At 39.9% G+C, this 27,021-nt stretch overlaps 1 protein-coding gene across 2 annotated transcripts in view; it reads right to left on the bottom strand.

Moving 5' to 3' along the window:
• ARHGAP18 (Rho GTPase activating protein 18) overlaps window positions 1-27,021 on the bottom strand; it is a 203,408-nt gene that overhangs the window by 124,332 nt on the left and 52,055 nt on the right. The window contains exon 1 of one of the 2 annotated variants that reach the window (XM_010834642.1): window positions 9,086-9,294. The exons of the other annotated variant lie outside the window; for it this stretch is intronic. Coding sequence (XP_010832944.1) covers window positions 9,086-9,198 — 113 coding nt within the window. The 5' untranslated portion in view covers window positions 9,199-9,294. Of the gene's footprint in view, window positions 1-9,085; window positions 9,295-27,021 lie in introns of those variants that run through there. 2 annotated transcript variants of the gene reach the window in all.

Below are 27,021 nucleotides of genomic sequence, written 5' to 3'. Positions count from 1 at the left end.
CTTGTCCATAGGATTTTCCAGGCAAGAGTATTGGAGTGTACTAGAGAAAGACAAAACTAAAGGCAGCAGAAAAAAACATCTCTTTCATGTCTCAACTAACAGAGGTCCTAAAAGGCAGCAAAGAACATCATCCCCAACTTACTCGAAGATTTTACTTAGGTTTGAAACATGTTATTGGGAACTCAGGACACATTCTCCCATAGCAACAATGCCACAAATATATGGTGCTTGGGGTTTTCCAACTGGCGAAAAGAACTCTATTAAGCCAGAAAATGGCACAACTGGAGCTCTGTGGGATTTGATTACCATCTGTGATGCTACTTTTCTGCCTATGGAAAATGGCTTCTGCATAACTCAGTGGATTACACCTCCCTCCTCTCTCCAGCTCCGTCTCTTTCCTTCCTCCAGGTTCCCCCATCCCACCACTAAAGTCCCCAGTCTCTTAGAGGTGGAGGCAGAACAGCCTACTCGGTAAGCCACTCATAAGCAAGAGCTACCAAGTTAATAGCAACTTGAAAGGCAGGTATGAGAGGGATATGCGGAGAACTGGCTAAGGGGACAGAGTTTCCTACGCGAGGCCCAGTGCACAGTAAGCATTTAAAGGAATGTATTATGTATGATACAGAGGAAGAGAAAAATCAATAGATAGTCTTTAAGTGTGTGCACTAAATGGGAAACAGGATGCAGCTCAGGGGTAACTGTGTGAGGATCTGGGCTGCGGATATCACACCTTCACTTTAGCTCTGCTCCATGAAATATCACTGCTCGGTTATAAGATCAAGAGTTGTTCAAAAAGTACACAGGTACATTTTAAGGGGGAAAAGTGTAAACATTATCCTGTCTTCAAATATTTTAGCTATGGTGATATATTGGGGCTTGTACCTACAAGTATTCAAATAAGCTAAAGTCAGTTTGGTCTTTGGAGAAGGCAATAGCACCCCACTCCAGTACTCTTGCCTGGCAAATCCCATGGATGGAGGAGCCTGGTGGGCTGCAGTCCATGGGGTCGCTGGGAGTTGGGCAGGACTAAGCGACTTCACTTTCACTTTTCACTTTCATGCATTGGAGAAGGAAATGGCAACCCACTCCAGTGTTCTTGCCTGGAGAATCCCAGGGACGGGGGAGCCTGGTTGGCTGCCGTCTATGGGGTCACACAGAGTCGGACACGACTGAAGCGATTTAGCAGCAGCAGCAGCAAATAACTGTTCCTTGCTCTACATGAGATGATTTTCCACATTATTAAGAGTAACAAATGATTTAGAAATTTATATCCACCCAAACTACAGAAAGTTGTTTAAAACAGTGGGCCTAACAAGGGTTCAGTACCCATTAAGCCCTTTTTTAAGATAGGTATTCTTAGTATTTCTTAAAATTAATATAATTTGAGATATCTTTATAAATATCTTAAACTTATTCCAAAACACTATTTCTCAAATTAAGAAATTATACTGCATATGTATTAAAGCAAACATTCTTTTCCCAAACCACTTACAACTCAGCTTCAAAGATGCTTTCTAGCAGTATTTCCAGATTAATTCACCAACATCTGTGACTGAAAGTAAAAGTGTTAGTCCTTCACTCATGTCTGACTCTTTGCGACCCCAAGGATGTAGCCGCCAGGCTCCTCTGTCCCCTGTATCATCACAGACGGTCACTGTGCTTTAGAACAAACACTCTTAAGAATGTTACATATACTAACTCATTCAAACCTCATAACTCTTGAATTATGTATTAATATGCCCAGTTTGCTGGAGAAGGCGATGGCACCCCACTCCAGTACTCTTGTCTGGAAAATCCCATGGACGGAGGAGCCTGGTAGGCTGCAGTCCATGGGGTTGCGAAGAGTTGTATATGACTGAGAGACTTCACTTTCACGCATTGGAGAAGGAAATGGCAACCCACTCCAGTGTTCTTGCCTGGAGAATCCCAGGGACAGCGGAGCTTGGTGGGCTGCCTGGTGGTCTATGGGGTCGCACAGAGTTGGACACGACTGAAGCAACTTAGCAGCAGCAGCATGCCCAGTTTGAAGAAGGAAAAGAAAAAACTGAGGCTCTATGACATTAAATAACTTGCCCAAGATCACACAGCTATTAAATGACAGAACCAGGACTCTGACCGAGACAGTCTAGTCTCAAAGTCTGTGCATGTAATCACTACACCCTACTCCCTCTTATACTCATTCAAATTTTTATTACCTGCCTAGAGTAGGTCAAGCCCTTTGCTAAACCCAAGTACAGAGACAAAATGAGGCAAGACCTCCATAATCAAGGAACTTACATTTTAATTTAATACACAGCAAAAAAGGAAAGTGCAAATTAAAGCAAAAAGTTCAGTATGACAATTCTGGTTAAATGAACTGTCCTGGGAAAAGTTAGAGTATTGAAAATGATTCAGCAATTATATGCCTGATGTGTACATTTTTTTGAATGCTTTCAAAAGCTACACAGTTGATCTTTATAATTAACCTTGTGAAGCAGAACTTTAACACACTCATTTCATAGACGAGGAATGAAATCGAATTCTAAACAGCTTACCAAAGATGCCAAGTTACCTTTGGAGGGAAGCTGCCCCATTGACAGAATCTGCTTCTCTAAAAAGACCCCAGATGGTCAAATCATGGGCTTCCCCAGACAGCTCAAAAAAATTAACTGGGCAAAACTGATCCCTGTTCAAAAATTTGAAATTAGCTCATATGCTATGAGGTGTAAGATCTTAGAGGGCTACACAAGTGGGGCATCCATTAAGAGACAAGCTCAAGCTCAAAATATGATTATACAGCCAGTGGACAGAAAAGAATAGAGTCCCCAAAAGAGAGCAACTTATCATGTGACCAGTCCTGAGGGAAGAAGACATGGTCTTTTCCTTATGACCCAGATGCCTGCAATAAACCTCATTTTCCCTGGAGACACAAGTGTTCTTTGCAAAAGTGACTACCGAAAGAGCATGTGTCAAAGGGGTGACATGTCACCATTTTTTTCCCAACACAAAAATTCAGATGTTTGGTGGACTTGAGTAACGACTCCAGATGTAGTAACTGACCATGCAGATCTCCATGGTTTCTGTTTACTTCTTTCAAAAAAGGGGATAAACTTGGCCAGCTCCCAGCAACAAATGCAGAAGTCAAAAGAATGTGTCTTCAGAATTATCCACACATCATCCCGTCTGCTCCCTCTGCCCTAATCCACCCAACACCTTGACTTGTCCCTATCTATGCTTTGTGCTCAGTCGCCTCGGACTCTCTTGTGACCCCATGGACTATAGCCTGCTAGGCTCCTCTACTTATGGGAGTTTTCAAGCAAGAAGACAGTGAGTTGCCATTTCCTCCTCCAGGGATCTTCCCAACCCAGGGATCTAACTATTGTCTTCTGCATCTCCTGCATTGAGGGTGGGTTCTTCACCAAATAGACTGGGAAAGCCCAGTCTCCTCCTGTAAGAAAACTTCTTACTTTCTATCTCCTCTTATCAAAAGTAAAACAAAGACATTAAATATCAGTACTGACTAAAACTTTGACAACAAGCCATTTTATCTTGGAGTATTTGTATGAAATGAAAGGTTTAGGTCAGGAAAGAAATCACCCAGAGGGGAGAGTTCAGGAAGGGACTGGCATCACACCTGGTCTAGGACACCTTCTTCCCCAAACCAAGCTTGGAGGCCACGCTGCTAACCCTTCCCATGCCCACCCTCCACCGTACCACCACCGAAGCCACAGCCTGGAGGCCTCAAGTTTCTGCTGTTGCAAGCTTTCTCACAGGGCCACCACAGGGTAACAAGTAGAGAGGCTTCTCTGGACTTCTGGGTAGCATTCAGACAAGATGTAGGAGAGCAGAGGCTGCCAAAGAGTGTGAGACCTTACAGATCCACAACCATGGGACACTGGGAACTTCTGCTTGGCACAAGTGTAGCCTAGGCCTCTAGGATGCTGGGTCCTTTTTCTAAGCTGTAAATGATACTCAGGTGTACAGATAATGAGAAATTGTAAAACAAGAGAAAAAAGTAATTCATTTTGGTGGGCCAATTATTAAAAACTCTTTAGGTCTAATTGCCAGGCAATCCAGAAGCCATCACGAGCACTGTTAAATGCATCAGTCTTTGTGAGTTTGTTTTGCTACAACACTCTCAAAAACATGACAAATACTAAGAACTTAAAAGAGCAACCATAAACCTTGCAAAGCACTAGCCTCACTCAGAAGAGAGATGAGGGTAAACAGTGAAAAACCTAAGTGTGCCATTGAAGTTGAGGAAAGTTTTCAGCAGGTTCCTTTCGTTTTGCTTTTTTTTAAAAAAAAAAAAAAGGTGGGGTTCTTGAGATTTATAAATCCTTATACTTAAAAGACATATACCTAATATAAGTCCCATGAAGATACTTTAAAGAGGCCCACAAAAATCAGAGACCTCACAGATGAGGATGGTTAGAAGGCAAATACCACACAATTCTAAATGAAGGTAAGACTTGTCTGGTTAGAATACTGGCTGTGTCTTTTAACAACTCAAGAGAAAATTACTAGTAGGACTTTTAAATGACACAGTAAAGAAAACCAGTTTTTAGAAAGCACTCTTACACCAGGAAATGAGGACTAGATTGATCTAGAAAACAATTATCCGTATGGGCAGGTTAAAAATGCATTTGGTCACTAACTCCTGCAAAATCAGAAAGACAAATCACCCTTAAACTCCAGGGTCAAGGAAAATGGTCCTCATATTACATAATTTCATTATAAAAACTCTTTACCATTCCTTCTGTCACCAAAAATATATAATTTCAAATAATACATAAATTCAAAAGGAAAGAACTCTATCTGTGGTAGCGTACTTTTTTTCTAATGTTACAAATTCAACTTGAAAGACATAAGAAGGTGGCAGCCCTCTTTAATTTGGCACACCGGAAGCAGTAATTCTTAAAGGAGGAGGACAGAAGCATGGAGGCAGCAATTAGTCCAGCTGCCAAAAGAGGACCCACCCACATTCCAGCCTGCCATAAAAGTCAATGTCTGCAGACCTCAGCATGGCCCATCAATGCCCCAAGGCAGGGCCTGTTATAAGTGGCTGTCACTAGTTCAAATTGTAAATGTTGCTTTGGATCAAAAGGACATCTCCAGGGTCTTTTAAACTTCCAAGGCCTGAACTTTTACATCATTAATTGCTGGTTATGTCATTTTTAGTTAAGCATATGGATCATGGCCATGTTTCTTAACACATGACAAAATATTATTTGTAAAAATACTTCTGAAATGAAAAAGAATATATTGTACACCACAAAGCTCAATAAGTTATTTTTCTGTATCTACTGTGAAAAAAAGCAGAGGCTAGCCATAAACTCTTCCCTGTTCTATGGGCTTTACACAGATCTTCCCACGTAATCCTCCCTGTGAAGTGAGTACTACCATGAAGTTCAATTTACAAGACAGTTAAATAATCCTTCTAAGGCCAAGCTGCTAATGACTGGCAGAATTGGGATTCGACCCCATGCAGCCTGGCCCCACACCCAGAGTTTCAGGGTTTATGTCACTGTGACCTCGTGCCTCCTGGTTCTGCCTCTGCCCAAAACCAGTGGCAAATGGCTTCAGCAAAACAAAATCTTTCATGATGAACACCACACATGTACTCATGGAAGACATAAAAATATCTCATATGATAACTAGATAACTAGAGTCAGAGGTTCAGTAAGAAGAAAAATACTACTGACGTTAATATTTATCAAATATCAGCAAAAACTGATAGGAAGCAAATAAAACAAACAGCTCTTCTTAAAATGACAGGAAAGTAAAGGCAGAATAGTAAGGATAGCCAAAATGCAGTATTTTTTGAAAAACTGCTTTGCAAAAGTAAACATTAAAAAACCTACTTGAAAATTAACAAGTAAATAAAGTCTTATAAATATAGCTACTCATAAAAAGTGGTTTCCTCTGGAAACATTTGACTATGTACAACTCAGTCAGAACTAGCATTAGCATATTTCTTCAAATCCTAATGTTTTCAAGAAGAAACATAAAAAAACTTGAAAGCAGGATTCTGTAACTATTTGAAAGACTAACCAGGACTGGGCTTCTCAGGTAGCACAGTGGTAAAGAATCACCTGCCAATGCAGGAGACACAAGAGATGTGGGTTCGATCCCTGGGTCGGGAAGATCCTCTGGAGTAGGAAATGGCAACCCACTCCAGTATTGTTGTCTGGGAAATTCCACGGACAGAGGAGTCTGGCGGACTACAGCCCATGGGGTCGCAAAGAGTCAGACAGGACTGAGCACACACACACAGCAAAAACAAGAGTAGCAAGAATTCCTTAATCAAATAAACAATGACTATGTCCCGATAAAGAGGGATAATGGAATGGAATGGAGGGAATTTTAGACTAACAGACAACTTACAAAATTAGCTCCTTACTATTCCAACTTTCCCAAAGACTAAAAGAACAATTGAAAAAAAAAAAAAAAGGATTTGGTAATATAGGTCTAAAACTCACTTTCTATAAATATCCAAAATCATATACATAATCCTCTATACTTATCAAATGGCATATAATGAGTTCATCTAATTGAACTTTTGAATAAGTAGTTCATCAAAGTGCATATTATTTAGAAGAGACAAAGTCTTACAAAAAGCCAAATTAGACTTCTGTGCTGCCTTCAACAAATGTTAAATAGGTGGACACAGAGTCTAACTTCTGTCTCTTTTTCAGAAGTTTTGCTTTATTTTGGTTTGGTTTGATTTTTGAAGTGCTTTTTAAAATAGGCATCTACCTTGCACCTTGGGGCAGCTTGCCAATGCTTAAAGTACAAGCTGAGCACCCCAGCCCCAAAGCCCCGTGTACTGCCTCTCCCTCACCATCACCTTTAAGGGATCACTCCTGATGCCATTCCTTCTTCAAATCCCTCCTCCCTCCACCTACCCCAACTGCAATATCTCAACCCTTCCAAACTAAAGAAGGTGCCTCCCAAAGAAACACTGAGCTTATCTGATAAATTAGTTAATGTGCTTAAGGGTAAAAGCAAAAAAGGACTGTCCCTTTTCTCGCCTTTCTTCCCAGCCCTAAAACAAAGGCTCCCATCTTCTCCAGCAAAGGACTCTGATTCAGTGGTGGGAACTGGCGCCAGTATGGGCAAGCAATATGGCAGCCAGTGGTGGGGAGGGCGGACCTGAAAAACAGATCTGGTGCTGCCACCCCATGGAGAGCAGTCACTCTGAGCAGCTGCGCCCCCTGCAGCCTCTTGACTTTGCTCTAACCTAAGCTGAAAATGGGGGGTTCCCTGGTGGCTGAGTGGTAAAGAATCCACCTACCAAAGCAGGAGCTGCAGGTTCCATCCTTGGGTTGGGAAGATCCCCTGGAGAAGGAAATGGCAACCCACTCCAGTATTCTTACCTGGAGAATCCCATGGACAGAGGAGCCTGGCAGGCTACAGTCCATGGTGTCTCAGAATTCGGACACAACTGAGTGACAACAAGGCTGAGAATGACCCATCCTTTCCTCTCTTTTGTCCCACAACCCATTCAAGTATAGGTCACTTGAGTATAGGTCACCCACAACAGGCAGCTAAGCTCCAAACATAGGATAAAGTCTCCGTATCTCAATACGCAAAGCCCTAGAAAAGACCTTGCAAAAAAGCCTAATTCCTGGGGTTTGAGTCAAGGCAATAAAAGTGAGAGGTCAGGCCTCAATGTCCCTAAGGTTCTTTTCACTCAGGATCCAAAATTCAGCTCACATCCTCAGGCCATTCCAGAGTAAAGTCTCTGGAGAATGTGCTAAGTCTGCACAATTCTGGCAATTTGGACTGTCAAGAGGAGTCGAAGTTATGGACAATAAGGGGTTGGCATTGCTGTCTGCTTACTGCTGAAAGGTAACTATCCCCTTAGTGCACTACAAAAAAAAAAAAAAAAATGGTTGAAAACATGTTATGAGCTCTCAGACAAAATACTTAAAAAGACAGAAAATAAAATAACACACCCAAAGTACAAGCAGCAAATCCCTTTTATCTTTGGAAATGAATTAATTCAACAGAATACATATGGTGGTTGCTATGTAAGGAAAAATTCTAGTCAGCCTGGGAATCTAAGGCAGAGTATTACAGCCATTCCTTTGATTTTTATTCCCCTCCCCCATATCTGGGGATTTTAAAACAAATGAAAGAAGGCATTATTCCAGCTTAAGGCCTAAGCATAAGTCACAAAAGAACAAAGAAGGTTTTATTATCACATTAAACATCAAGGAGGAAATGTGCTTACTGATAATTAGTGTCCTACCCTATTAGGTTAGCATTTGCTGTTTGCAAGCTTCTGGGCCAATATTTACAATTTATATCTAATACGGAGGTAAAAATGTTCAGCTAGTGAGAAGGTCATTAAGGAAAGCTAAGGGGAAAAAAAAAAAAAAACAACTTGAAAAAACAGAGCAAAGTACACAGAGAGAAAGGTACTCTTTGCGCCTCAGTGGTCTATAGAATATTTGCCCCCTCTACCTATAAAGTGAGTTAACATTAACCACAGGTCACTCTGGTAGCAGAGTACTACTTCCTGACATAAACCTTTCTGAAAGCTCCCCCCAATAACAACAACAACAAATCTACATACACCAAAGAATGAGAAACATACTGCCACAGGCCAGTGTCTTGGGCTTTCTGCCTAAGAAGTTTGCTTTCAGCCAAAAGAGAGGGGGGAAAAAAACATACTGTAACAACAACAGATTGTACAATGAACAGCCCTCCTGCTTGTTGGCACTGTTCCCAAGCAGCAGTTTCAGTGGCTGGGCCTTGGGCCCATTCAAGAATTCCATCTCACAGGAAGTGTTTCAAATATAGTTATTTGATCTTTCAGCATTTGCAAATGCACCTGCTGAGCGAGGAGCCTGACAGCCATCGCCCCAGTTCCTTCCTATCCGTCTTCACCAGTCATCGTAGAGGCGGTTTCCGACTCAAACCAGGTGAGATGTAAAGTACAGAAAGCCCCAAACATTTCTGCTGCTGCACGAGGTTAGGCGCGACCTCCGGCTGTAGCTTACTTTCTACCCACACCAACTTCCCTGTCACTTTCTTCCCTGAGGAGCAGGTAAGAGCGTTTTGTTTTGTTCTCTGGCTTTCGAATGCCCAGTCTTACCTCGAGGCGGCTTCCTCCCCGCCCTTGCCATGGCTCCCCCCCAGGGCCTGGTCCTTGCCGCTGGGGTGGTAGGCAGTGAGCACAACTGCCTGGGAATTGGAGAGCCAGCTCATGGTGAGAGAAGGGGCATAATTTCTGCGATCCTGACACAGAGGAGAGAATGAAGTTCTTGGCTCGCCGGGCAACTCGACTCATTAGCATCCGCCGGCTCCGCCCACCGAGGTCGGCGATTCACACGGGAGGGGCGGGGCCTCTCCGCGCGGGGCCGCGCCTCTCCAATGGAGAGACCAGAGACTCAGAGCCATGGTCCCAGCCCGGGACCAACCCAGTCCGAAAGGCTTAGGTTAAAGGGTGGGGGTGTAGGGGTTACTTGTTGCCCCCTCCCCTAAGTTATTCTGATCCGATTAAACTGCCAGGTTGTAGCCGCCTCTCATTTTTGTAAGCACAAGTTTTCTTGGTTAGGAAACAATGAATTGCCGCAGAGCCTTTTTTTTTTTTTTTTTCCTTTCTTAATTCCTGTTTCCATCTGATAATTTCTGCTACTTCATGTAACACGAGTAAGGGCTTTTCTTAACCCCTGAACGTCAGCGTTAAAATTAACCATAGCAAAACCCAATGAACCTGCCCAGCAAACAAGAGAGGCTACCTCTTGTGTCTGGTTAAAAATGTTCGCACCGGAAATGTCACCTTATTTCACATAAAATACAACGCCAAGCTTACCTTTTGCTTTTAATAAAATACCCTTCAGTACCAAAAAGAGCTGCATCTACCAAAAGTGTTAAATGGCATTGTTGAGAATTTAAAAAAAAAAGTACTTATTATTTGTTGAGCACCTAATATATGCAAGGCGCTCTCTGTGACAGGTGTTGTACATGTACTATCTCGTTCAATTCAGTTAAATTCTCTCTCCCTCCTCCCCCTCTTTCTCTCACACACATACACATCTTATAACACGGGTATCTGCAGGAAAGTGAGGCTGAAGGGCTGATTAAGTACCTTGGCTCTCCACTAGTTGGCCCCTGCTTCCCTGGTGGCTCAGTGGTAAAGAATCTGCCTGCCAATGCAGGAGACACAAGTAGAATCACTGGGTCAGGAAGATCCCCCAGAGAAGGAAATGGCACACACCTCAGTATTCTTGCCTGGGAAATTCCATGGACAGAGAGGAGCCTGGGGTCCATGGGGCGGCAAAGAGCTGGACACAACTGAGCGAGTATACAACAACTAAGATAACAATTGTTCTATGCCAGAGCTAGATTTGCACAGAATTCTAGGCTAAAATCCTTTCTTTTTAACCACTATCCTGTTTTTGTCCTGTAGATAAGGAAACAAATGAAAAAGTTATTAAAAATGTAAGATTTTTCTGTCCTTTCTCCTCTAAAAAAAAAATTCTATTCTCTTCTATATATCTAGTAGCCTGAATTGAAGTGGCTTTTGTTGTTCATTTTCATGTCTATTAGTATTTGTATTCAAACTTTCTTATAAATAAGTTGTCAGTTTCATCATTCCATAAAAATACTGTTTATACTTTTTATTATGTAAAATGATCATGAGAAATAAGTACTTTATTCATACTTACACATCTTAAAGTACCAAATTTTTTTTTATTATTTTTTAAAGCCTCTTTGGTAACTACTGTGAACTCCCACTTATAAGTCTTCCAAAAAAAGTTTATTATAGGTTTCTCCCTCCCCTCTCTCCATAACTAGTTGGTCAATCTTTGCACAAATGCCTCCAACAGGCTCTACCTATTGTCTTGCTTCCTCCTCAGAATTATCTGGCACATCATTATCACACCCAAGCACAAGCCCTAATGATGTTGCTCCATACTTTAAAACTTCCACTGGTTCCCCACTGGAACCACTGTTTGCCAGAACCAGTTTCAAACTTTTGAGAAGAGTACTGTATGTTCTTGCTCCTTTACTCACACAAGTCTTGCCATGGCTTCTGCTAGACACCAGTCTCTCTGGTCCCACTGTCATTCCTTCTGTCCCTTCTATATCTAACTTAATCCTTCCACATAGTGGGTCTTTAGTGACTGCTTTAGTGACTGCTAAAGACCCACTGTGTGGAAGGATTAAATTAGATATAGAAGGACAGAAAGGAATGACAGTGGGACCAGAGAGAGTGGTGTCTGGCAGAAGCCATGCAAAGACTTGTGGAGAAGGCAATGGCACCCCACTCCAGTACTCTTGCTTGGAAAATCCCATGGACGGAGGAGCCTGGTGGGCCACAGTCCATGGGGTCGAGAAGAGTCGGACACGACTGAGCGACTTCACTTTCATTTTTCACTTTCATGCATTGGAGCAGGAAGTAGCAACCCACTCCAGTGTTCTTGCCTGGAGAATCCCAGGGACGGGGGAGCCTGGTGGGTTGCCGTCTATGGGGTCACACAGAGTCGGACACGACTGAAGCGACTTAGCAGCAGCAGCAGCAGTGACTGCTGACTGGTGAAGAACTGAATGAATTTAGTATGCCCTTAGAAAGTACACTAGTTTTTGTTGTTGTTGTTGTTAAAATTGGTAAATTAGACAAATGATCCTCACAGTGGTATGAACCTATGATGCAATGTTTACTAGTTCAGGCAAGAAAAATACAGGAAGGCAAAAGGGAAATTGATTGTATGAGTTCCTTTTAATTCTTTACGTGGAAAAATGAGTAGTGTTTCCACATTCACCCTTCCTTCTTATGTAGCTGCTCTGAGATGCAAGAAAAATCCAGGAATCCCTACCTTATGCATTATTAGTAGGCCATATATTCTAGAGGGCTTCCTAGATGGTGCTAGTGGTAAAGAACCCTCCTGCCCAATGCAGGAGACATAAAAGATGTGGGTTCAATCCCTGGGTCTAGAAGATCCCCTGGAGGAGGACACAGCAACCCTGGAGAATCCCATGAACAGAGAGGCCCAGTGGACTACAGTCCATAGGGTCTCAAAGAGTTGGACATGACTGAAGAGACTTAGCACACATGCATTCCTGTTGTTCAGTCTCTCACTTATGTTCGACTCTTTGTAACCCCAGCATGGACTGAGGCACACTAGGCTTGCCTGTCCTTCACTATCTCCCAGAGTTTGCTCAAACTCATGTCCGTTGAGTCAGTGATACCAACCAACCATTTCATCTTCTGTTACCTACTTCTCCTCCCGCCTTCAATCTTTCCCAGCATCAGGGTCTTTTCCAATGAGTTGGCTCTTGCCATCAGGTGGCCAGAGTATTGGAACTTCAGCATCAGTCTTTCTAATGAATATTCACAGTTGATTTCCTTTAGGATTGACTGGTTTGATTCCTTGCTGTTCAAGGGTCTCTCAAGAGTCTTCTCCAGTACCACAGTTTGAAAGTTTGCTTCTCTATTTTTCTCTCTATTACTCCATCCTTTCTTTTCCATCCTTCCCTGGACTTTTTTTTTTTTTTAACATATTTTTCTATTTTTCCTTCTTCTTTCACTGTCTCCTCAGTCTGTCAGTGTAACACATGCCCACTGAGAGCCCTGAACACTACCAACTCTCATGAGACCATTTATGATAAAGGGACCTTTTGTCTGGTTTTAACCAAAATGATGATTAAGCTATATCTTTATCTAATTATAGGCTCTCCATTTGTTTAATAACAAGCAAATCACAATATGTAAATCAAAACATAACTACTAGCTCAAAATAAAACTTGGGTTCATAGGGTATGTGTGTGCTCAGTCATCCAGTCCAGACTGACTCTTTGTCACCCCATGGACTATAACCCACCAGCCTCCTGTTTCCATGGGACTTTCCAGGCAAGAAGGCTGGAGTGGGTTGCCATTTCCTCATCCAGGCAATCTTTCCAACTCAGGGATCAAACTCTCATCTCCTGTATCTCCTGCTTGGAGACAGATTCTTTGCCACTGAGCAAGCCAAAATAACATTTGGGTTCACAGTAGCCAAGTTTCTTAACTTTTGTGAGGCATAAAATAAAACGTGGTACAAATTGATTTACATAGTTTGGGTACATAAAATTTGAATCCTCTTAAGTGAACTTTCAGGTACATGAAAATCTTCTGGACTCCTTTTCTTTTCCTCCTAATAAGTCCTGTTGTTACTGATCTGAGAATGTTTCCTGTAATAGGGAGACAGCTTGTGCCCTGGTGTGTTTAACTTCAAATATAGGCTCAAATAGATGAAGAACAGTTTTCAGAATTTTCTTATGACCATCACAGAAGCAAATCTTACTACCAAGATGCTCTCTTGAAAGGCTTTTTAACACCTAAAAGCCTACCAAGAATTAGCTAGTCTGTCCCTCATACCCTTCCTCATAGAGACACATTTTATGGAAAAAAAAAAAAAGTATTATTTTACTCTCTTCTTTAACCACTTTTAAATAAATGCTAAGAACCTAACATCCTTGAAGATGTTACTATTCCAAGCTATTGATTGCATGCCAAAGTCTTTCCTGTTATGAAATATCTCACAAAGTAATTAACAACATCAAGATGGTTGAAACATTCATTTCATTCATTCCCTTCAAATGGGATGTACTAGATGACTTATGGAGGAAAAAGGAAGCTGTAATTTATGTACCCTCATCAGTTGTGAAAAATAGGGTGGAGATAGTACTGCAGCCTGAGATAATTTGACAGTCATGTTCAAAAATAATGAATAAAATTCTTAGCTTCAATGCTAGTAGTATCAAGGAATTTATTAACAGGTTTTCATATTCTGACTTAGGAGCCTTGTTAATAGTATGGAGTTATATTTGCAAGGTACCAAAACTGCAACAGATCAACATATTTATATAATTTTTCCTTAATTGGTTTCTGTCATTTTAAATGCAATTAACTAAGGAGAATGTTTATATTCAAACAAACACTGTAAGATAATTGGAAGCCTTCTTTATGGTCTAACTCTCAAATCCATACATGATTATCGGAAAAACCACACCTTTGACTATGCGGACCTTTGTTAGCAAAGTGATGTCTCTGCTTTTTAATACACTGTCTAGGTTTGTCACAGCTCTTCTTCCAAGGAGCAAGCGTCTTTTAATTTCATGGCTGCAGTCACCATCTGCAGTGATTTTGAAGCCCCCCAAAATAGAGTTTACTATCAATAAGTAACAATAAATAACACAGGGTGATGTGAAAACTGACCTTTCAATAGGTAAAGCTAAACTCAGTTTCCAATAATATAACAAGAACTTGGATAACTTAATCATCAACTGAAGTTAAAGTTTTACATAGGTGATAAAACCTAGCTAGATTCCTACAACAGAATTAACTAATGAAGAGGGAGTGTTCGAATATCTCCCGCCTTATGTCTTATCAAGCTTTTGTATGAATAATTCTGTGAGTTTGCAAGTGAGCCAGTTCTCACTGACGAGCTGTGATTGAAAATTTTTCCACACACAGAATCGAAACCTACTCCCTTGAAAACTGCCTTTATTATTACTAATTCTGTCATTGGAGTAACAAGGAAAAAGCCTTTTCTCTCTCTCTGGACAGCTCTAAAAAGTTCTCAATATTCTCAAAGGTATTTTCTTAAGGATTCCTCCAGGGAAAAAATACTAGTCATGCCTGGGATGATTTCTAACTGCTTTTGCCAGAGGCTACTTTAGGTTCCCTGATAAACACCTGGAAAAAAATCCTACAGCTAAAAGCTTACTACCAATAAGTGATGCTGTTGTTCAGTCACTAAGTCATATCTGACTCTGCGACACCATGGACTGCAGCGTGCCTGGCCTTCCCTGTCCTGCACCATCTCCCGGAGTTTGCTCAAATTCATGTCCATTGAGTGGGTGATGTCATCCAGCCATCTCATCCTCTGTCCCCTCCTCCTTGTCCTGCCCTCAGTCTCTCCTAGCATCAGGGTCTTTTCCAGTGAGTCAGCTCTTCGCATCGGGTAGTCAGAGTATTGGAGTTTCAGCATCAGTCCTTCCAATGAATATTCAGGGTTGGTTTCCTGTAGGATTGACTGGCTTGATCTCCTTGCAGTCCAAGGGACTCTTGAGTCTTCTCCAGCACCACAGTCGAAAAGCATCAGTTTTTTGGCGCTCAGCCTTCTTTAAGGTTCAACTCGCACATCCGTACATGACTACTGGAAAAACCATAGCTTTGACTATACAGACCTTTGTTAGCAAAGTGATATCTCTGCTTTTTAATACGCCGTCTAGGTTTGTCATAGCTTTTCTTCCAAGGAGCAAGCGTCTTTCAATTTCATAGTTGCAGTCACCATCACCAGTGATTTTGGACACCAAGAAGATAAATAGTTTACTACCAATAAATAAGAATACCTCATGTTTGAGCACTTGTTTTTTGCTAGACATGGTGTACACATAGTCTCTCATTTAATAAATAATACCTCATGTTTGAGCACTTGTTTTTTGCTAGACATGGTGTACACATAAGTCTCTCATTTAATTGGCACAAGTCTGAGAAATCAACATTAGAATTCTTCCCACTTTGAGAAGAAGAATGTGAGGTCCCTCCATTAGTAGATGGCAGAACCAGGACATGTAAGACTGAGTTTATAGAACCATCGAACCTGAGCTCTTAAACATTATAAAGGTCACAGCTGTTCTGCTGTGACTATTTTGTTTATGAAAAAGTCTACGTGGATAATTAATGAGGTAAAATAATCTATAGCACATCTAAAGTGCTAAACACTGATGTAAAGGAAGTGCTATGGAGAGGAACATTTAGTTAGCCTTAAACACATTAGTTTCGTTTCCTGTTTGTTTTTTTTTTCTGGAATTTTTCTTTTCTGTCAAATTACTAGGGGAGTGTGGCATAGTGTACATCCTACTGTACAAGGTCATCATTATTATGTCATCATATCTAAAATTGTTTCTGCTCATAGAACTGAAGGGCAAGTCCTCTGGCCATTATGATTATAAACATCCTTTTCTTCTAATTAAAAAAAAGTTTTTTAAAACACCAGGAAAAGACAGATCTAGGTTTATGGACCCTAAGTTCACTTCAGTTGCTCAGTCATGTCCGACTCTTTGCAACCCCATGAAATGCAGCATGCCAGGCCTCCCTGTCCATCACCAACTCCTGGAGCTTACTCAAACTCATGTCCATTGAGTCGGTGATGCTATCCAACCATCTCATCCTTTGCCATCCCCTTCTCCTCCTGCCTTCAATCTTTCCCAGCATCAGGGTCTTTTCAAATGAGTCAGTTCTTCACATCAGGTGGTCAAAGTACTGGAGTTTCAGCTTCGGCATGAGTCCTTCCAATGAATATTTAGGACCAATTTTCTTTAGGATGGACTGGTTGGATCTCCTTGCAGTCCAAGGGACTCTAAAACATATAGAATTTCTTAGATATGGGGCTTTGGAAGGGGCTTAGCAAGAGCAAGACTGGTGGGTTAACTTCACTTAGGTTCATGGTAAATCCACCTCCAGGGCTTCCCAGGTGGCTCAATGGTAAAGAATCCTCCTGCCAAAGTAGATGTGGGTTCAATCCCTGATTTGGGAAGAGTCCCTGAAGAAGGAAATGGCAACCCACTCTAGCATCCTTGCCTGGGAAATTGCATGGACAGAGGAGCCTGGGAGGCTACAGTCCATGGAGTGCACAGAGTTGGACAGAATTCAGCAACAAAGACACAAACTCCACCTCCTGCCAAAACTAGTCTAAACTGGAAATTACCTGCTATAAGTAAAAGCACTGATTTTAAACTCTCCTCTGGTTTTCTCTTCATTGCTAAATACATTGGAACCTGTGTTGCAAAACACTTGCATTTAAAAGCACCAAGTCAGGGAGACTGAAGTATATTTTGGAGGTAGGTACTTTCTGGAAAGGTAGTATTTTGCTTATGAACAAAGATTCAACTTGAAATATCTAAAAGTATAGCAGTACTTAGGTTTGTCCTAGTACAAAAGCCTCGTTCTGAAGTAGACTGCAAAAAATGTTTATCTCCTTGTCGAGTAAAAGAAGCCATGATGATTGGGAAAGATTTGGGAAGCTGAATATTGAAGGAAAGCACTATTAAAGCTTAGTTTTTATTTTAAATAAAATAACTAAGTTTTCATTTTATTTATCAAAGTTTTAGAGAGGTTCTAGAGTAGTGATACTATTTTTATTGGCCAAAATACTTGCTAAAACTGTGAAGATACTATCAAAGAAGAATTTCTATTTTATAAGCACTTTGGGAAATCTCTAAGGTTAGAAATGTCTCCAAAGAGAAGGGAACCTCCTGCAGTGTTGGTGGGAATGTAAACTGGTGCAACCACTATGGAGAACAGTATAGAGGTTCCTTAAAAAACTAAAAGTAGAGCTATCATATGACCCTGCAATCCCATTCCTGGGCATGTGTCTGGAGAAAAACATTATCCAAAAGGATACAGATACCCCAATGTTCATTGAAGCACTGTGTACAGTAGCCAAGACATGGGAACAACCTAAATGTCTATCAACAGAGGAATGGATAAAGAAGATGCAGTATATTTATACAATGGAATATTATGCAGCCATTCAAAAGAAAGAAATAAGGCCATCAGCAGTAATACAGATGGATCTACAGATTGTCATGCTGAGTGAAGTAAATCAGACAGATAAGGAGAAATATTGTATGGCATCCCTTTTATGTGGAATCTAAAAAGAAATGATACAAATGAACTTACTTACAAAATAGAAAGAGACTCACAGACTTAGAAACTGAACTAAGTGGGGAAGGGATATTTAGGGAATTTGGGATGGTCATGTACACACTGCTGTATTTAAAATGTATAACAAACAAGGACATATTGCACACCACACGGAACTCTGCTCCATGTTACGTGGCAGCCTGGACGAGAGGAGGGTTTGGGAATAGTGGATATGTATACGTACGGCTGAGTCCCTTCAATGTTCACCTGAAATTGTAACATTGTTAACTGGCTATATCACAGTACAAAATAAAAAGTTCAAAAAGAAAGAAAGAAAGAAATGTCTCCAAAATGGTATAAAATAATTTTACTGGGGGAAACTAAGTCTTATTAATCAGCTTATAGAAGGAGCACCTAGAATGTAGGGCAATACCTCTGGTTTTGCTTTCTGGTATGAAGAAATTAGACTCATATGTAATCATGGATCAGTGCTCTCTACACATACAAACACTGGCAGCAAAAACTATTCTAGAACCATGCAAATTGTCAACATCATCAGACTACGGACTCTGACCACTAACTTTTCAAAAAGGCGGTGTCAATAAATATTAGAAAAATATTAGCTTCCCTTTGATACACAGGACTTCATTAGTTTTCTAAAGAATGTCAGCTATGTTTCGACTATTTCATGGAGAAGATTTGTTTTGTTTTGTGTTCTATTTTTTAAAGAGAAAAGGGAAACCTTCAAGATAATCTCACAGAGGAATTTAATCAGGGAGTTTAGCTCATTGAAAAGTAATTATTTCTGGTCAGTTGAATGAGTAAATCTTTTCAAGTTGTAGAACAAGCAGAGTTGCTTTGGCCCAGCAGCCATCGTGTTCACAGAGGTCAGAAACTGAAATACTAGACAAATTTCTGAATGCCATAATTGATTGCTAATATAGAGAAAGACAACTACCTCTCAATTTCCCAGCAAGCAAACATCTCAGGAGAACTCTTTTTCAAGTTTGCTTCTACTCAGATGAATGAGAGTAACAGCTCTTAACTTCCTAACAGGACTTCAACTGAAGGTCTCCTAGGATTCTCTATGGGCCAGTCTTGCCATAAGCCTGTGCAGCAGAGCAAGTCATATGAATTTAAATTTTCTACACTTCTACTACATGGTTTTGAGAACTAGTGTTTTCAGGAATTGTTATCAAAATAAAAATCAAAGGAATTATATATAAAAAAATATATGCATTACTTGGTAGAAAAGCAGTCTTTGTATTAAAATTTATTTGGGGAAGAATTTGCTTTGTATTTTGTTTGACCAGTTGGGATTTTGTTTTTGCTTTTAGGGAATAATTTTTTTTTCAAATAAGTGAGCCATAGTTTTTTATTTAAAAAACATTTATACCATATTCCCTCAATTTTAAGAAACAGATTTTAACATTTTTAAAGCTACCTTAAAATAAGTTTTTTATGGTGACAATACTTTTATTTAAAAAAATAAACTACTAACTTGATTTGTTTTACATTTACTATAATGTATAATCATTGAAATATTCTGTCTTTGCAAAATTATGGTATAATATACAAGCTTTATTGGACATTATGACTTTTCTTCATTGGTTATAATTTACTTATTTCATTGGAAATTTATTTCACTGTGAAAGAATACATGTCCAATGAAATAAAAAATTATTTTAAAAAATTTTAGCATAATTATTTATAATAATTTTGTTTTGAACCAGCACCCATATGCTATTAGAATTCTCAATAAGCTTCCAAAAAGGATGAAGAACCATTGCTCTACACATTACTAAAAAGGATTTCCACCCAAATGTTAATTGAGAAAGTTTTCCTCACATAATATCCTAGCCCTAAAATTGTCTGTGCTCCTGAAATATTGCTCTGAAGATATCTTAAAAAGCTATTTGCCTTCATTCTATTTAATAATTTGGCTAGCTGGCTTGTTACAAAGGCTCAAAGAACATAGCTATAATCATGAGGATTTTGGCTTTCTGAAATTTTAAAGCAGACTCAAAATGAGTCTGTTTTGAGGTTGGCCAGAGGTTAACTATGGAGAAGGCAATGGCAACCCACTCCAGTACTTTTGCCTGGAAAATCCCATGGATGGAGGAGCCTGGTAGGCTGCAGTCCATGGGGTGGCTAAGAGTCGGGCACAACTGAGTGACTTCACTTTCACTTTTCACTTTCATGCATTGGAGAAGGAAATGGCAACCCTCTCCAGGGTTCTTGCCTGAAGAATCCCAGGGATGGGGGAGCCTGGTGGGCTGCCGTCTATGGGGTCACACAGAGTCGGACACGACTGAAGCGACTTAGCAGCAGCAGCAGCAGAGGTTAACTATACCTACTCCAAACTACTTCCGTTACAGAAGCAGCTACTAAGGAATAAAAGGTTAGACAAAAGCTGGCAGGCAGATGGTTACAGAGTCAGGACTCGTAACAGTTGAGGAAAACACCATATCCTGCCTCCAGAATATGTACTTCCTTACAGTGTAAGCTGCTCAGGTTCAAGGATTGCCTCAACACACAGTTCCTGGATCAAAATGTCGATTATAAGAACGGACATCTGGTTCTTGTGAATCACTCCTAAACAATGTCTTTAAAATTTCTATTCCCCCTCCATACCCTCCCCAAAATCCATAAGGTTCTCTACAATTCAAAGGGTCAAAGAATTTGAATTACACTACATAAAGGAAAAATACATTATTTTCCATTATCAACCTATCTTCCTGCTAACTCTATTTCAGTTTTGCATTTTTCTTTAGTCTGTAAGATATATATTTTTTCTTTCCCAATAATGAAATTATGTGTTTAATATTAGATATGTCACATTCCTGCAGGTAAAGATTAATAAGTAACAATAAATATAATAAAATTTATTCCAGTCATCATCCTTCCAAGCATGTCACAATACATTTTACATATACATCCAATATCCACAAACACTGTAAACTAGATATATTCATAAAGAACAGCTTTTATCACAAAGTGGCATGACAAAAGAAAAGCAGGAATGACAGAAGAAAAGCAGAGAGTATGACAACAGTAGATTATTCTTTCAGTTTCCAAACACACTTTATATCACATTGCCTCGTCCTCTTAATTTTTAATTTTTTTTTCCAGAAAGTGAATATAACCTTCAAAGTCTTGAATTTAAATCACACTCTGTGATGTTCTGGGAAATTTATACTACTGTAGTTATCAGGTATTCAAATCAAGGCAGCAGAGCCACATTTTTTATAACATTTATAACATTTTTTATTTTTTATAACAAAACTGAGACATGTATCAGAATTCTCCTTCCTGCCAGTCTGCCCCTCTCAAAAGTAATACTTGCAACGATCATCAAAATAAAGCTGTGATGAACAAGTAAATACATCACTTAGAGAAAACAAAGTGAAATGGGCAGAACCCTCTAGGGCTTTTCTTTCGAGAGAGACAGCCACACAGTCTATTGTAAGCATTCAGATATTAGAAGGTAGTCAAAAGAAACCAGAGGCATCATCAAACAGGTTAAAAGACTTTTTCAAAGGTGTCAGTCCAGAGCAGATATGAACTAGAGGCACAAAACAAGCCCAACAGAGACTCCTCAAAAGTCCCAAGAACAGTTACTAGACACCAGCAATGGCCTGCTGGAGCATTTTGAGGAAGACTACCGGGACTGCCTCTAAAAGAAATATAGTTCTCCAACAGCCCATGGTTTCACCACTGAAGTCACATGCAGCGTTATACTGCATAGCCACTGGCCCCCTTCAGATAGATAAGCTAAAGGAGTCAGACCCAACCCAGTTCCACTTCTCTTTTAGGTAGGGTGGACAAATGTGTATGTATTTACAATTTCAAGCATTGTACAGTAAATAAAAAAATAAACAAAAGTATACCCAAATGCTAAATCCATTAAGGTTGGGAGGAAGAAGGCACCATTACTGTGCACGTGTACTTTCCCCAAGCTTTCTGCCTTAAACATTGATTATTTTACAATCAAAGAAAATGCTATTAACATACATCAAGTCATAACAGCCTATAAGGGCTCCAATTAGGGTGGGCAAAGCATGGCTTTTTACAAGGAAAGAGAACAAAAGAAGCAAAGGCAAAGGTTCTGGATAACTGCTTATACAAAGTCAAGGTGTGTTCACAGCCAAATCACTGTAAAGCATCACTGGAAAGGGAGACAGGAGAGGAAGATTAAACATAAAAGTATATAAATGCCTACCAGATGTTTAGGGACTTCCAGTACCTTGCAAACAGTCCACATTCCATAGGCAATGGGGGATAATCAAAGGTTATTGAAAGAATAACATAATCACCTCTACTAGAATGAAGGACGTTATGATAGCTGTAAATAGCATGATGAGAGGAAAAAGATGGAAAGAGATCCAGTGGGTCATTACAGTAGAGCTTATCAGTTAGGAGAGTGCAGTAGTATGACAACAGGGGCAGACCTGTCTGTCCTTCATGTTCGTTCTCAATCCATGCCACCTACATCAGTGGCAATGCACAGACGGCAGCAGTAGACTCTAGGAACCGGTAAATATTTGGAAATGGGAACAGAAAAGAAAGGGGTTCTAACCTAGACGAATGGAGATCAGATTTTAGACACAAATGGTTAAACACAAAGTTGTTTTAGAGGACAGCTGACATTTCCCCACAGCAGGAAGGCCTCATGCAACACACGGTTATGAAACACCCAGGGACAACTAGTAGGTGAGGAAAAGCTTTGGGTCTCAACCCAGCTCTCCCACAAGAGAACTGGTCACCCAAAGGGTTTATTCTTGTGCCTGCCTCATTGGTGAGGAGGAGCATTTACCCATTTCTTAAAGATGCTTCATTTTTACACTGGAAGTCCACTTAGATCTGTTAAACTTCAAAACTATTTCAGACAATGAGAGTTTTTCATTTTTATCTATTTATTTTAGGGTGCAACGGGTCTTCGTTGCTGCATGTGGGCTTTCTCATTGTGGTGGCTTCTCCTGTTGTAGAGTATGGGCTCTAGGTGCATGGACTTCAGTAGTGGTGGTGCACAGGGTTTGCCCCACGGCATGTGGAATCTTCCTGAAACAGGGATCAAACCAGTGTTCCCTGCATCGGCAGGCAGATTCTTATCCACTGGGCCACCAGAGAGGTCCCCAGACAATGAAAGTTTTCAATCAAGAGTGACGGATTAAAACGGAAGAGAATAGGACTTCCCTGGTGGTCCACGGGTTAAGACTCCCAGCTTCCAATACAGGAGACTCAGGTTTGATCAGGGAACTAAGATCCCACATGCTCTGCAGTGCAGCAAAAAAATAAAATGAATTTTTTAAAAAAAGAGTCTTGCTTGCATTGCAGCCTAACTTAAAAGATGAAGAAGAAGAAAGATGGAAAAGGTGAATTTTCTGAGCAACTATCAAGTTTCAGGTACTTGCTAGGCCCTTTCAAATATTTTTTCTCTTAATCTGCCATCTATAGGGGCACTAAAGCTTTAACATGCATCAGTGCTTCATCCCTAATCACAGAGCTAGCCCTTGCTGAAGTGGGTTAGGCTCACTCAGAAACCTGATTGCCATTCCAAATGAAAAGCACATCATTTTCATTTAATTTTGGTAAAGTTTTATTATTAAACCAAGTCAATTTCCTTGTTATTTGATTCATTTGCAGCTTTAATTTAAAAAATGTGATTACCAAATAGAAAAAAATGCTGAGGCTAAATTTAAAAAAAAAAAAAAACCTCATAATTGAAAATTTTCAGGCCAAACTGAAAAAACATAAAAGCAATTTCCACAGCATCTACCAGTGATTCCACCCTGGATCTTTAAGGCCTGAAGGTCTAATATCCATTGGCTATTAGTCTATTGGTCTATCACAGTAGAATCCTGATAAGTTGTTTTGGGTTTTGCACTAAGCCCCAAGGTCCTAGTGCTGATCTTTAATTTTAGTCTCACCTCATGGGTTTGCTCTATGCAAATAAAAGAATAGTGTGAATTGATTTATGAATCACAGTATTTTTGAACATGTGGTTTATACCATCTTGAACCAATTTTCTGGTGAACAATGAGATGAGGAAAACATCTGGCTCAGAAATTGCTAGGCCAGGTGATACAATATCCTTTTCCTTCTTCCCTTTCCTCCTCTTTAAATAGAGGCCCATCCTTGTTTACAGGATGAGGGCAAGAGCTAAAATCCTTTCCAGAAAGGATATAGTGTGTGATATTGTTAAGGTATTGTGTAAAATTGTTACACAGGCTGCCTAAGGAAACTTATCCACAAAAAACTAGCTAAGCTCTCACCAAAGTTGACAGATACCTGTGAGAAGTCGAATGGAGCACTGGGGGATGGGAAAATCAACACTCCAGGGAGGTCTCTCTCTTAACTCACCTGTGCTGCTAAGCCTGTCTCTCTGAACCAGTAAAATGGAAGTTACATGTTCCTACCTGACAGGGCTGGTCTAAAGCACACATAAGCTGGTGAAGGAGGCTGAGAGAAAAAAGGAGGAATTTGCTGAATTTGCTAATTAAATTATTTATTATTAATAAATTTTACAATGAGCAAAATAAATTATTTTATTATTAATAAATTTAAATTTATAAATAAAATAATAATTTATCTTGCTAATTAAATTATCTATTTAGCACAGATCCCTAATATGAATGCTTTATTCCCATCACATAGATAAGAGCACTGTGGCTCAAAGACAGGGCAAGCTCTTTGCTCAGATTTTCAAAAAAAGGCAGAACCAGGATTCACAATAAAATCCTTTTGATATAAAATCCATGCTCTTTCCATCATTCTATCCTATACCCATGGCAACACATGCATTATCAAGGTGAGCTTATATATTATTTTTATAGCTTACCCAATCTAAGAAACATATCCCGTTTTAGACTTGCCATTCATTATTTGCAAACCATTAGTAAAGAAAAATACTGCTGATATTACAGAAAGCACCAACTGTAAGCTGCATCAGAGTTTCAGTGATATTCAAATGTGAATGAAACAAATACACATCTTAGAGAAAATACAGAAATAGGATGACCAAGTAGAACCAATTTTTTAATTTCACCAAAAAGTCAGAAATTTGATTCCTGTTAAGATTTGCCAAGTATTTCAAAACTTCAATACATGATTGCTGTTTAATCACTAAGTTGTGTCCGACTCTATTTGTGACCCCCATGGACTACATAGCCCTTCAGGCTCCTCTGTCCATGGGATTTCCCAGGCAGGAATACTGGAGTAGGCTGCCATTTCCTTCTCCAGGGGATCTTCCTGATTCGAGGATCGAACCCTTGTCTCCTGCAGTGGTAGGTGGATTCTTTACCACTGAGCCACCAGGGTAGCCCTCAATACATGATACTGATACATTTATTCAGTCAATAAATTACACATTCATTTAATTACTGTGTTTTTAGCACTGCCTCAACCCTCAAGACCATGTTATCAAAAAACAAGAATCAAGCTGCCAAACATGTTACTAGAAAACAACAATGTTAACAACAACAATATCAATCAAGTGCGTGCTCTGGGCATGAGGGAAGACTGCAGAGAGGGCACAAAGCACTGCTAGTCAGTTCTTCCCATAATTACCTGTCTCTCTTAGAAATGACTGGCTTCAAATGCAAAGCTCCCATCTGTAAGATGAAAGTCCCTATTCTAGATTTCTTCATTTGGTTATCTGTTTATCCTTCTTCACCTTTAAAAAGAAGGCTGTGGCCTTTCAGAGTAGCACGGAAGTCCTTACAAGCGGGCACAGTTTAACTGGAACCTGCCCCTGCCCGGCCTAGAGTTGTCCAGACTTTGCATGTCACCTCCTGGTGACATGTCACCCATCACATTCTTGGCTTGGTTTCTGGGCTCCTGGAATCATCTCTTGGTTGACCCGCACACCCCAGCATTGTCATGAGCCAGTCCTGTTGGAATGAGATTCCATGTTCTCTAGGAGTACACATGACTATACACTTCCTACCAAGTCCTAGAAACCACCTGATGTGCCCTGGCTAACTTGGCAAAGACACAGGCTTACTCATTTTTTTTTGGCCACATCATGCAGCTTGCAAATCTTAGTTCCCAGACCAGAGATTAAACCTGGGCCACCAAAGTAAAAGCACGGAGTCCTAACCACTGGACCGCCTGGGAACTGGACATGGCGTACTTCCTTTCAGATTTCTGTTCTTTGCACCAATCAGTGAACAATAAAAGACTTCAGGTAGAAATACAGTCATTCCTTTCTTAACATCAAAGCAAATTACCTGTTCTATTAATTGATAAAGCAAGCTTTAAATTAATTAATACAAGAAAATTCCTAGCTCCCTTTAACTGAAGTAGAGCTGACTTACAACATTAGTTTCAGGTATATAACACAGTGATCCAACATTTTGATAAATTACACAAAGTTATGATAAAATATTGGCTATTTTTCCTATGCTGTACATTAGTCTTGTGATGCACTTATTTTATAACTAGTAGTTTTCTCCTCTTAATCCCCTTCACCTATTTTACCCTTCTCTCCACCCCCACTCTCCTCTGGCCCCACTATTTTGTTCTCTGTATCTGTAGCCTATTTCTGTTTCACTGTATTTAGCTTTTTTTAGATTTCACATATAAATGATAACACACAGTATTTTTTTCTGTCTGATTTATTTCACTAAGTATAATACTTTCCAGGTCCATCCATGCTGTTGCAAATGGCAAGATTTGTTTTCTTTTTAATCTAACTAAATACCTTTTGATAGTTGTGGAATTCTTAACTATTCATTTCCTGAATTAATGTGAAGGTCACCAGATTTGACCTGAAAATATCATTCATGGCATAATTATTGTGAGCTCGTTGGTTTATTTTTCTATGAGAATAAATTCCTTGGCCATTCTTCAATTTATTCATTTGGCAAATACTTTTGCCTTGCACTTACTAGTGCCAGGCACTATAGTAGCTGATGGTAATAAATTGATATATAAGAAATAAAGAACTTACTAAAAGCTATTGGGCCCAAATTCTTAGGTTTCCCCCATTAAAAATAAGTGAATTTAGTAGATGCCAATTACATGTTACTCTGTGCTATTTTACTTCTTCTCAATCAATCCTCATTTCTTTGTCTCTTTCTGACAAATGAGGGAACTGAAAGATTAGTTAGAAAGAGTAAGCAATTTACAAGAAAGAGGACCGCCAGGGCTCACATTTGAACTCACATCTCCTGACTTTAAATCAATCATACAGTCTTTTTACTAAGGCATATTGCATATGCCATTTGCCAAAAGGAATACTATGGTGCAGTTTGAAGTTCCAATCTCAAGCAGATTTGTGTTCAGTTTGAGCTCTGTTGTGTCCTTAATGGAAACTTGGAGCAAAAATTACTAGCAGCTGAGCACAGTACCAGAGCTCTAGTCCTCTGAACACTATTATGTTTTATGAT

This window comes from Bison bison, unplaced genomic scaffold (genome assembly GCF_000754665.1).
Source record: "Bison bison bison isolate TAMUID 2011002044 unplaced genomic scaffold, Bison_UMD1.0 scf7180017864035, whole genome shotgun sequence".
NCBI classification, from domain to species: Eukaryota; Metazoa; Chordata; class Mammalia; order Artiodactyla; family Bovidae; genus Bison; species Bison bison.
The sequence above is the reverse complement of the archived record's forward strand: the minus strand, read 5'-3'. Positions and strand labels throughout refer to the sequence as shown.